The sequence below is a fragment of the Pavona decussata genome, unplaced genomic scaffold (assembly GCF_977016875.1).
Source record: "Pavona decussata unplaced genomic scaffold, jaPavDecu1.1 SCAFFOLD_53, whole genome shotgun sequence".
Classification (NCBI taxonomy): domain Eukaryota; kingdom Metazoa; phylum Cnidaria; class Anthozoa; order Scleractinia; family Agariciidae; genus Pavona; species Pavona decussata.
The window spans coordinates 362921-375810 of record NW_028145475.1 but is presented as its reverse complement, the minus strand read 5'-3'; the positions used below and the strand labels follow the sequence as shown (position 1 = coordinate 375810).

General features: G+C 36.2%; 1 protein-coding gene across 12 annotated transcripts in view; it reads right to left on the bottom strand.

The window, feature by feature from the left end:
* Positions 1-12890, bottom strand: part of LOC146480269 (F-actin-uncapping protein LRRC16A-like) — a 66160-nt gene that overhangs the window by 43819 nt on the left and 9451 nt on the right. For all 12 annotated transcript variants that reach the window (XM_085109424.1, XM_085109412.1, XM_085109416.1 and 9 more), the window contains 19 exons: positions 11811-11886; positions 11009-11097; positions 9042-9136; positions 8740-8826; positions 7724-7784; positions 7317-7359; positions 6999-7076; positions 6417-6493; positions 5723-5762; positions 5336-5406; positions 4466-4535; positions 4281-4362; positions 3625-3718; positions 3405-3459; positions 2465-2568; positions 2007-2075; positions 1360-1428; positions 371-455; positions 154-255 (listed from right to left, as the gene is read on the bottom strand). In XM_085109424.1, coding sequence (XP_084965550.1) covers positions 154-255; positions 371-455; positions 1360-1428; positions 2007-2075; positions 2465-2568; positions 3405-3459; positions 3625-3718; positions 4281-4362; positions 4466-4535; positions 5336-5406; positions 5723-5762; positions 6417-6493; positions 6999-7076; positions 7317-7359; positions 7724-7784; positions 8740-8826; positions 9042-9136; positions 11009-11097; positions 11811-11886 — 1447 coding nt within the window. The remainder of the gene's footprint in view (positions 1-153; positions 256-370; positions 456-1359; positions 1429-2006; positions 2076-2464; positions 2569-3404; positions 3460-3624; positions 3719-4280; positions 4363-4465; positions 4536-5335; positions 5407-5722; positions 5763-6416; positions 6494-6998; positions 7077-7316; positions 7360-7723; positions 7785-8739; positions 8827-9041; positions 9137-11008; positions 11098-11810; positions 11887-12890) is intronic.

Genomic DNA, 12890 nt, shown 5'->3' with positions numbered 1-12890 from the left:
GAGATTGCATGCAAGCAACTGGCTACGTTTACTAGCCCAAAGCAAACGTCCTTAGCCCCAAGAACTGGAGCTTAGGCTAGTGGACTGTACAGGACCAGCCAATTCACTAACGCCAGCTGTGCAGAACTGTGTAGAGCTGTTTCAACAATTTACCTGTTGCTGGGTGGACGCCAGCAAGAGACCCTGCTGTAGCCTGTACGCCTGATCTGTTACAACTTTGTGAGGAGACTGATTCCTAAGCAACAACTTCTCAATCTGAAACAAACAGACATCCATCTTCAAACAAGCAACTTGAACAATCTTGTAACTTCCACTCTCCCTGATGTAGTTTGAGATAGCACAGGGTTCTACTGTGTATAAATGTACTTGCCTCTCTTAGGTGTTGCTCTGTTTGAGGTTTGAGTGATTGAGCAGCATCATGTAGTGGCATTGGCATGGATAACAGAGTGTGGTTACTGCAAAAAAACAAAAAAGGAAAAAAAATCAAAGCATGGTCCGCGATATAAAATAATACAATCCATAATGTATACCCCCAAACTCTCTAAGAGGATTATACCTTCTGCATTTACAAGTCTTCTAAGCTGACAAAGCTGTGCCGATTTCTTAAATACTATCTACACTGTACTAATCTCATGCTTACGGGTTTTGTTTATTTGGACACCTGTTTGTTTGCCCATTTCTCTTCTCTATCACTTCATATAGCTAATATTTGTGTTTCCTAATGGTTCAACTCAGATGGCACAGGGGATATGTGCTTGGAAATGTCTGCATTTTATGTATACTTCTAAAAATAATCTTGTTTAAAAACTTTCTTTCTTCCACCTTTCATTTGTTTTCTTTTATCCTGAGACTGTACTACGTAACATGGTAGAACAAGCCCTTTGAACCATGGTTAAAATAATGTAAATCCCACAACAAAAGAATAAAACTGAGAGTTGATTTTCCTGTTTCCTGTCACCAGATCTGGGCAGTGGAAACAAGAACTAGAAAGCCCCTCTCTTCTCGCTGTCGTCTTCACCTTTGTTTTCTAAATACAGTCCAACCTCTGCTAACAAACACCTTCCATAGCTGGACACCTCTCATCCGTGGACACTTGGTCATGTTCTCAGCTACACATAAACATTACATTTTCAACCTCCCATAAGTGAACACCCCTCTTGAGCGGACACTTTTTCTGGTCCCAAGGTTGTTCACTTTTGGGAGGTTCGACTGTAGTTACCGGTATGCTATTCAGAGTTGTAAAAGGCTTTTTTCCGAGGCTTCATCAAATTAAGTATCTCAAAATGTTAACCTTTGAATACACTGCATAGAAAAGCCGGCATATATGTTCATTTCTACGATAAACTTAGTTTAACTCACCACTTCAATGCAGCAGTAATGTCTGCAAAACCTCTGTAAGTTGTACCATTCTTATCCCAGCTCAGCGTTCTGAAATAATAAAAGACTTCAAATTCACTCTCACAGTGTAACTGATGATGACAGGTGGTTCTGTCGAAACATGTTTTCTAAACTTAAAAGTGTCGTCTAGCTTTTTCTTAAATCTTATTAGTAGCCTGCTGCTAGCGAGACCTTTTGGTAAAAGACTTCTCAAACAACAACAACAACAACAACAACAGCAACATTGAAAGTTTGCTCTTAAGAATATAGCACTGAATAAGCTACATACTGTAATTCATGCTGATCGACTTCTGCCAATGTAAAATATTACTTAAACATGTGGTATTTTAGGTAATTAAAACTATCTCACTTCTTTTTCTCTCTTTTCTGTTAATATGTTCCCTTCTGAGTGATAAGATTTCAACCACTTTTTAAGAAAAAAATTTACATCAAGGAAGATATGATTCAAGTTGTTTTGGAAGGTGTGTTTTGATATGATCTCACTTGGAAAAATATGATATTGTCTAGAAGCAGGAATGATTAGGGATCCATGGAAAAATAACCATTTCCCTTCTTCTTCCCTGCAAAACCCAATGAACTGTACTATGGACACTGTTAGTATGGCTTACCTAAGTTTGCTGTTGATCTGAAGAGCCTTGGCCAGAATACGTGCTCCTTCATCACCCATATGATTTCCACTGGAAAATAAACAGATCATCATACTATCACCAGAACAGGGCACCAAAAGTTAAAGTGAAATATGAATTAATGTTTGTGAACAAAAACCATATCTGCTTTAGCCAATAAACTGTTGACCAGGAAGGCCATGTAATCCCACATCGATCATCTGATGTCATCATCTCACCCCACCCACTTTCAGCTATGAAGGGAAGAACTAGAATCTCCTCCACTCCCAACCCCCTAGGCCAAGACGACCAAGAAAACCCTAGCCTAGATCTCCATGCTTCTACCCTTGTAGATCTTAATTGAGGCTTTCACCGGTGACCACCAAGTTCCATGTTCTTTAAACACTGTATCATATCAAGCCCATTAGTGATGTATTTTAAGCAAACATTATTTTTCTAACCTAATGTCAAGTTCTTTCAAACTTTCATTTGTACCAAGAGCATCCAGTAGTGGGATGATGTCATCTTTTAGTTTGGACTCAGCTAAGGAAACAGACTCGAGATGCTAAAAACAAATACAAAAGAATTACTTACTAACTATAAAATTATAAGACATTCTTTCATTTGATCAAGGCACACCCTCCTTAAACACGGACCTGCACTAAAAGGAACCTTGGCCTGGCCAAGCTGCCAGTCATTTCATTGTAGGCACTTAGCTGTAAAGCAGAGTTTGTGCGGCAAGATACAATAGAATATTTTTTTTTTTCTCTTTTTTTTTTATTAGCATAATGTAACACTACTAATACAATACTAAAAACTGTAATACTGATTTACACTAATAGCGTTATTACAGTTCTAACTGTACTTACAATATAAGCATACTGTACTATACTATGGCACTAACAAAAAAACACTATTTACAATAATAACACTGTATCTTCACTACCAACTTTTTTTTATACAATATTATAACTGACATTATTTACATTACTGTACAAAAGCCACTTACATTGCACTACTAATACAATAGAATATTGATGGAATAAATTTGAAATTCATATGCATATTTTCCTTGTGAATAAAGCTAGGGATTTGCTAATTTGTTTTTGCAGCTCAATTGCAACATACAGTGTATTTTGTCCAAAATATTCTTTTAACAGCTTGGGTTATTTTTTTCAAGACACGTTTGGCTTTATTTCTTGAAATACCGATTCCACAACATTTCCTCCCTACTTGCTCACTTTGTCCGCCATCCCTAATGTGACGTTGAAGCGGTGACTGTGTGGCAAAGGTGGGAGGAGCTATCCCTTTTATAGTGCAGGTCCGTGTTTAAGGGCAATAACATGCTGTAACTGGAAGACAAAGGAAGTCCAAAAATGCTTTAAATTAGCAATGTCTTACCGAGTTTTCCTGTGATATTAGCTGAACCAATGCTTCCATGACGACAGCTGAACTTCTGCAAGAAACAAAGAACATTTAAAGGGAAAAAATCTTCCATGGGCAAAGTTTGAGAATGTTGATTTAGCCTTTGACTTCAACACTCGCAGCTTGTCACAACACCGTATTTTCATGCATTATACACAGTCATTCAAAAACACTGAATTAATTATACATTGCTTACTTGGAATTTTTTGTATTCTGCCCCAGGTTCAAATACTTCACGGACTTGTTTGAAGACATCTTCTCGAGTATCTTGACTAAATCCGCTTCAAAACCTAACATAAGAAGAGGAACCATTATGTTTCCATAACACTTGTGAATGGTGGTTTTTACTAACCTTTTAAAATTTCATTTTATGCATGTTTTTGAGTTCCCTTGTTGCAATGTAAATTGATTTCGTAACATCAACAGCAATTGGAAGTATTTTTTTTGTTGTTGTTAATTTTTATTGATTATTAAATATTCAAGAATACAATTTCAACAATTACAAAAGAAAGAAAAACACGTAATAAAGTGGAAGTATTTACAACGACTGATACATTTTTTAAGAACAGAAAAAGATCTTTCCATTCATTTCCATGTCTAGATTGACAAGTGATCTCCTGGAGAGATATAAGGTCAAATATACCATTTTTCCCCTTATTAAAACTAGGAGAAAATACATTGGCTGTAGCTTGAGAATTCAATTCAATCACTCTATATTGTATATGATAAAAAAATTCCATTCTTAGTACGGTGTATATGCTCTTGATACAGCTGAGGCCTAATGCGTCAAAGGTTAGTGATCGAGCATGTTTCCTTTACTGCATATGTATTATGTATCAAAATGATACTCACCGTTATCACTAATATTCAATCTGCTCACACTTTTGAGTTTGCCTATATTTTCAGCAATGGCCTTAGCTCCAGGAGCCCTAAGCTACAATAACATAAAAATTACATTGGGACATTAGCATGTGCTAAAACAATGGACAAACAAAATTAATTAAAACATTCAGCTAAATGTACAAGAGCCAACTCACCTCATTGTTGCTGATGTTCAGTTCAATATCACTAAGTACATTGTTCTCGGTTAATCCTTTGAGGATTGCTCTATAAGAACAATCAAAATTAACTATATTTATTCAGGGCTGCGCTGTCAATAAGAGGCGGGGGCCGGGGATTTCCCCCGGTTACTAAGAACGTGGCTCCCAGCTATTTTCATTGGAAAATAGAAGAAAAATAGAACCAAAAGAAATTCGTAGCTGTTCGATTCCCCGCCTACTTGTTGTATTTAACCAGCAACTTGAAATCTTAGTGACAGCCCTGTTATTAATATCCACAAAGTATTTTTCACCATGAATGAGCACTTACAGTCTGTAACTTAAACTCAGAAGCTAATTTGGAGGCTAGGGTTAGCTAATACCTTATAAACTGCATAAAGGTACACACATGTTCAAGGACTAATGATATGAGATTTTACTACACTGACACTATTTTGATATGAAATACAAGTACATGTAGTCTTCCTTGGATTTGAACCATTAATTTTTAATCTGAATATTTCACTTTGCTGGTCTAAAACAAATTGCAAGGTATATACATACCCCTCATGTCATTATGTAGTTCTGGAAAATATCCATCTCTCTCCCCCACACAAAAAGTGATTGGAAACTCTGGGGGTGGGGCCAACAGTGTTAAAGTATGAAGCTTGAAGCTAAATTGGAATTTCTACAGGGTACAAGGGTAGACGGGTCTTGGGAAAAATTCCTTCTCTGGGGGTATGGACATTTTCTGAATCTACAGGATTCTCTTCAGCTGAATAAAGTGAAAAAAAAAAATGGATTATCATAATAAAAAAAACCCTGCCAGTTTAAGTAATTATAAGTGTGGAAGATGAACAATCTTCTCACCTGACAGCTTCAGCATGTAGTTTACAGTCTGATACATCTAACAGTTTTAGAGCTTGGGAACTACTGAAAAACTAACAGCAGTAAACAAAAAAATAAAATTGAGAAAAACATCAACTGTTCCACTGCTTGACCATTTGCCCATTTCTCACATAACATTGTACTGTATGTGTGCAATAGCATGAATCGTTTTTACGGTGTTATGATCCATACTGCACAAACCAAGTTAAATCTATTTCAATCTGTTATAGCTGTTTACATTATTTTACCTGTAACTTTCTTCACAAAATGGTAACAAAAAAAACTTGCACAAAACATAGCCACATGTACTAGATGCAGGCTTCACAGCCTAAGGCATGATGATAATAATTATTATATATGGAAACTCACCTGTTGAAATGATGGTGGAACGACTGCATCTTTAGTTTTTCTGTAAAATATGAAAATGAGAAACACTTAATATGCTGTGAGCACATGAAATAAGAAAATAGGAAAGGGCAGGTAACTACAAAACAATGTAAACTGTAAGGATGACTCAGAACATCAGCCAATGTGACCAACAACAGTCTCTTTCAAAACAACTCTCTCATGGACAATCCTATCAGGTACTAAACTACAGGTCTACTGCCCTGGGTTCAAACCTTTTTTCATGATTATGCTATATATATGTAGTGTTATACAATGAACAGTGTAAAACTCGCGTTTTGATTGGTCTAGAGGAGTGTGTGATTAGAGTATAGACGCAGGAGTGGTGTGACCAGCGCACGTGATCAGAGTGTAGAGTCCAGCCAGAGTGACTGGTCAACAAAGTTTTGCAAACTGTTTTTGCGAGTAGCCAACAAACACAGGCAAATTTTCGCAGAAAAGTAAAACTGCTCAATCTCCATTTTGCCATGGGTCTGTACTCTGATAACGCACAGAGGACGTCAAAACGTGGTGAGAACATCAGTCACCCTACTTGCCACATACTTCTTTGTTCTCAACACATTTTGACGTCATCTGTGCGTTATCAGAGTACAGACGCACGGCAAAATGGAATCTATTTGTTATATAATATTAAAACAATCATTTATGGTCCTCTTACTTTGAGGTAAAGCTGTTTCCAGCAAGGTTGATAGAAGCTAACTGCTGAACGCAGCCTCGAATTAGAGCACCAAATAACTGCAGAAGCAAAAATAAACACTTTTAGTTACTGATGAAAAGCACGGCCATTTACTAGATAGTTATTGTTGCTTGATCAACTGTTTATGATCAAGTACATGTAGAAATAAACTTTTGAAAGTTTGTAGCAACAAAACTTAAAGTCATGAAAGGCCCAAGCTTTTGGTGTAGATGTACATGCAACTTTCCTATTTGTGAATGATTGTCAATAACACTCACCCACACTGCCTAGTAACATGACCCAAAATGTAGAGTAGGTGGTCAGAGTCAACTAAACTACATGAACCGTGGGCTGATCGATGCACAAAGATAGCACCAAAAGCTAGCATGAATCTCCTGAAAAGGTGACTTGTTTCGGCAGTTCACAAAATGGTACGATACTTTCACTACCTGCATGATTGTGCTGTAACTGCCAAAAAGCATTGCTGTCAGTGACTTTATACAGTAGCATGTGTGTCACTGAAAATGAACTTATGTGTGATTAAAATGCATATTAACTAGTTACCAAGTCAAGTGGACATTCAGTTGCAGACAGATCCAGATGGGTCAGCATGTTTGGCTTCGCTAGGAAATCACACAAACCCTGGAAAAAAAAAAAACAGATTTTATTGGTTTGTCTGGAGCATGCATTCAAGTAATAAATTATTGCTCTGGGTGCCTATATTTTTTGCTGCAACATGTAACATTTCATAGCTTGGGCTCCTAATGTGTCAGCTTTTGCTTTATGGGCTCCCTCAAATTTTCTATAGGCAGCACCCTTGCAATCTTTTAACACAACATTTTCTGTGCGTAGAATAAAATTATTTATCAAAAGGTAACTTACAGCAACTCCGTCTCCTTTGAAAGGGTTTTTACTAAGATCCAATCTGGAAGAAAAATATTACCAAATTATTGAGAAAAAAAATAGAACAAATTAATTTTAGTTCATTAGGTTTAATGGATTGTAGTTTTAGATCGTATTTTGACCGCACCTATCTTGTAACGGATCATATTCTCCTTGAGGTCGTGCATTCTTGATGTGTATGTATTGTTACTTACCCATCCCGCCTGTCCCGGGCAGTGTATACTGTAGGTTGTCCTACTTTTTTGTCATAGCCCAACTTGTGTGTGTTGTTTGTGTTGTTATTTAGATAAAATACTTTGGCATTAATTAACTTTAATTGTTTAGTATATCCAACAGGTCGGTTAACGCCTACCTTAATTGTAAAGTATATATCATGTGCTGCTTACCTCTGCAGTGAGCTTTCGTTGTACTTATTTGATTTTAAGGCCTGACCAAGTGAACTGGCTCCTGAAATGGCGGATTAGGAACATAGTTAATTATTTAATATTTACAATCTTTTATGACTTTACAACAGTATTAAATAATAATTTAAAATAATTTTATTTTGAATGTTTTAAAACCATAAGCATTGTATGTAAATACTTTATCATCAAGCTTAAGTCAGCCTTTCCTGTCAAGTCTGCTGCAAACAAAAATTTTCAAGGAGACTGCACAGAAACCCCATGGACCCCACCCCCATAACAGCATTGTCACACATCGACCCATGAACACCAGTTTGACCATAGTATAGATTTTGACTAATCCACCAATGCCAACAAGGCGCATGATTACCACAGGAGACTTTACCTTGAGGCCTGGTATTCTCAGCGAGACCGAAATGTGGGCAATGAACATAATGACAGTCCAGAAATTTTTAGCTCACTCACGTCATTTGTTCTCTCACGTTGTGATCATTTGTTACACGTCATCACTGTAGCATGTGCAAACTGTGATCCATAGGTTAAGCATTTCTTTTCTTTATTTGTCATTTTTTACTTTCGACTGAAACGTATTTTCTAAGCTTTTTGATAAACATTTTGTTTTTAACCTTTTTACAAGTCAGAGTCATACACGTTTTAGATTGTATTAATTAGTCCATTAGTACATTGTTGTGTTATGTTTATTAGGGCTTTTGTCGGATAAACTCTTCAACTTTGTCATGTTTGAAGTTAGGTTTATTGGGGATTGTGAAACCCGTTAGGATAGCCTAGGTTATTGCTGGTGTCAAAAATGCAGGTTCAAATTCTCTACAGAGCCCAAGTTATGGAAGTTAGAAGAAATGATAGCTGGACCAGCCACAAATTAGGCACTCGTTTCACCATGCTAATTTATTTTTGTTTTGGGATCATGCATCAGCTTTGCCTGACAACAATTGAGAGGCCAAAGGCTATTTTAAACTGATATTATAAGGCTCCATGCATACCTTTTGATGTGATTCCATTGTCAGCCAAAGAAAGAGACACCAAACCATGAGGAAGCTTACTAAATATACCAGCTAGATGCACCGCACCTTGAGAACAAAACAAAAAGACAAGTTACCACAAAGAAGAATATCAAGTCTCACTAGCTACAAAGTGAGTGATCAACAACAAAACTACAAAGCTTAAGGCCAGACAGGTACATTAGATATTGAGCTGGAATTTTAAACAGGGTCATGCATAGAGTAAAACAATGTAACAAGAAGTTATATACATTGTACAGTCATTCAAAGGGTGCAAGACATACCTCTATCTTCCATGGAGTTGCCATTCAAACTTAGCGAATGCAAGGATGTTTTGGGGTTTGACGTGAGAGCCAGTGCAAGTTTCTGACAGTAATCTCTGCAAGGAATTAATGCATATGTTTCAAGTTTAACAAGACTTACGGTATGAAAAAATAAATAGAAGCACAAAGACCCAAGCTGAAACAAGAACTATACCGTCTATTCATGGCAGAATTAAAGATTACTTCACACACACAAAAAAGAAATAACTCATGTGGCCCTTAAAGGTGGGTTGCTACTTTTCAGCATGCCACTTACGTTAAATATGTATTTTAATAAAAATATTGATTCATTACAGCAAACCACAACTTATATAATAAAAAGTACAGTCAACAGTGCTCTCTGATGTTTATGTAATATTACTGGTTTCCTTCATGTACACTGTACACTGTACACTGTACATATTGATCATTCAATAGGTATTTATAAATATAGTACATTGATTGAAGTAATGTATCAAGCATGAGGGAGAATTTAATTTACTTGCATTCAAGCTGTTAAATGTTTTATCCTGTGTATTACATGTATTTATACTTTTTACCTAGAATAGTTCACTTTGTTCATCATAATCCTATATAATAACTATAATAATATTTATAATTGTCACAGATTTGACTGTTCTTGCATATACATGGTACAGTGTACATGAAGGAAACCAGTAATATTACATAAACATCAGAAAGCACTGTTGACTGTACATGTCTTCTTTTATAATAATAATTTATTATATAAGTTGTGGTTTGCTGTAATGAATCAATATTTTTATAGTTCACTTTGTTCATCATAATCCTATATAATAACTATAATAATATTTATAATTGTCACAGATTTGACTGTTCTTGCATATACATGTATATGTAGTATTTGTATGATATTAACCCGTTCGTTGGCAGTTTCCTGGGGAACAATTTGTTTCCCGCAAACCCGGTTTAAAAATCTGGCTGTAAGTCCTCAGCATTAAAATAATGTTACCCCCCCCCCCCCCCCCATAAACTATACATCATTTTACTCAGGATAACATATCCTTTCATTTAGAATACATTTAATTGGCCATTGATGCTAACATAAATATTTTGAGCTGATTAAAATTTGAATGAAAAATCTGCCTTATGTGTTGTTTGTTAGTCTCACTCTTATAACCCACCATATCTTTACAAAGGGACCATAATGATATCATTTGGATAAAGAACGATATATGAGGATTCAGAAACTTTTTATTTCATCTAAATATCATCATCACAACCAAAGTTATGGCCATCTTGTCCCTGGCGGTCGGGTTTCAAGAAATTTGAACTTCCTCACCACATAAAAAAAATCATAACAAAACTTTAATTTGTAAAAGCACAATGTACCGCTGGGAATGACTATTTGAAACCCTGAGCTTCTGTAAAGCAAAAAATATCACTCAAGACATTTGAATCTGGTGCTAAGACAAACAAACAGAAAAACACATGCCGTTGCTATCACTCTCAGCATTCGATTCCCCAGAATTGCTTGAAGGGATGTTGTTTTCCTCATAAATATCATCCACACTCTCACTCTCATGGTGGTCTGAAATATCCTTCTTCACTTTCATCCGAAACATCGGGAAAAAACTTCCCCAGAAACATCGCTGCTTTCACTTCATCGAATGGAATGTACGCCGACGCCATTTTTAAATAGCATACAAATCGAAGATGCGAATTTTTTGGCGAAGAAACGGTGCAAATCGAGCGAAAACATCCAGCGAAGAACACAACGAAGGAAAAACGTGACTGGACATCCTATAATAATCTTTAGTGACCATGAAAAGACATAGGAGGGGTCCCCACGGATACCTAAACGGGTAAGGGTAAGTAGCGGACCAATTCGTCCATTTGCCAACGAAAGGGTTAATAATAATTTATTCATTTAACTATTAATGATTAATAATTACTTAAAAGTTAATTACCTGCCAAAACTGACATTGTCAAGGACTAGTTCTTCTACTGTGGATGACTTTTTGATGACTCTTAGAATTGCATCACAGACTTCTGATCCCTTGTGTGCAATAAAGAAAAAAATATTAAGGTGGACATAAAATCAAAAATGTCAGGTTGCAGAATCTCAATTTTTTCCTTATGAATTAAAAACAATCACAGGCAGATTACCTCATAGGGGGCCCACACAATGTGTCTGTGTAGCCAATTGTTATTATATAGTAAATGCACTGGATTTACCGTTTGCTTCACCTACAGCGATATATCGCTAACTATGTATATAGTTGGATAAATAAATGATAAAAGATAAATAAACGTTGAATTACCTTATCTGTGGTATATAATTGTCCTTTTACCTCAAAAGCGGTTTTTTGAGTGATTTTGAAGGAGTTTGAGTTTGCTGTTGACTGTTCCATATATTCCTCCCTTCTCCTTCTTATATATGGAACAGTCAACAGCGAACTCAAACTCCTTCAAAATCACTCAAAAAACCGCTTTTGAGGTAAAAGGACGACTATATACCACAGATAAGGTAATTCAACATTTATTTATCACTGATTTATATACATAGTTAGCGATATATCGCTGTAGGTGAAGCAAACGGTAAATCCAGTGCATTTACTATATAATAACAATTGGCTACACAGACACATTGTGTGGGCCCCCTATGATTACCTGTCACTTGACCAATACACCAAACTTATACATCATTATAACACTATTTTTTTTTACACTAAAGCAAAATAACTTAAGTTCATAAAGAATGTCACATACCAGTTTAAATGAATCACAGGTAAGTTTAGTGAACCAGTCATTGTACTCCAGCGTTGAAATAATAGGAACCAAATCCCTGAAAGGGCAAACAAATACTTTTAAATATTTTCATTAATTATATTAGCAGTTAATGAATTAAAATGTGTAACCAATATTATTAAAATCATGACAAATTTAGATACAAATAGTTTTAAAAGAAAAAAAAACAGCATATGATCCATTTATAACATGACTAAGGATGACTTTAATAGTAATAGTAATAATAATAATAATGATAATAATAGTTTTATTTCTATAGCCCTCATATCCTAAGCTCATGGCTACAATGTAATAAACAAATAAATAAATAAAAATGATTTACATATCTCGAGCAAGAAATAAAATGGGTTATTCCAGAAAAAATCCACACCTCCCCGACGGATGGGATTCTGGAAATTCTCACCGGAGGGGGGGGTCAGAGACTCTGGAAATCCAGGCGGGAGGGGGGGTTGAACTTAAGAAAGTCTTCTGCAGGAGTCATTTCGACCGATAGTTCACGCGATTCGAACGTTTAGTACGGTGACACTTCAGCGCTCTCAGACCCTGAAAATAATAAATATTTTGTTCACATATTTCTCACCTAAAATAAATGATAATCTAAGTTTCTTCGTAGGTCCTTTTATAGCAGAAAACGCGAACTACAAGATAGTAAAGAACGAGCCATCACAACATTGTTGCAACGAAGAGTTTGAAACGCCTGACACATTTCTACTCGTACCAGACCCAGCGCGCCACCGTTGTGTAATTTCACGTCCGCCATTGCATGCATTCTTAGCGTGGATTCCACTGCGTCAGGCAGAAGAATTTTTTACTTGTACAAGCAAGGATGCAGAGCTATTAGCTGAAGAAGATAATTTCAAAGAATTTTGGTCCAAACATTCCCTCTTCGTTGAAAATACTCGAGAGGAACTTGTTGTAGCCATCTGTACCTCCAAAAAACCGTTTGGAAAGGTAAGTTATTGCTAAAGCAACAGAAGGAGAAAGTTCTTGGACAGGCTCCTGCAACATATACAGTGGTAACCTCTCTGAAATCCCATCGTC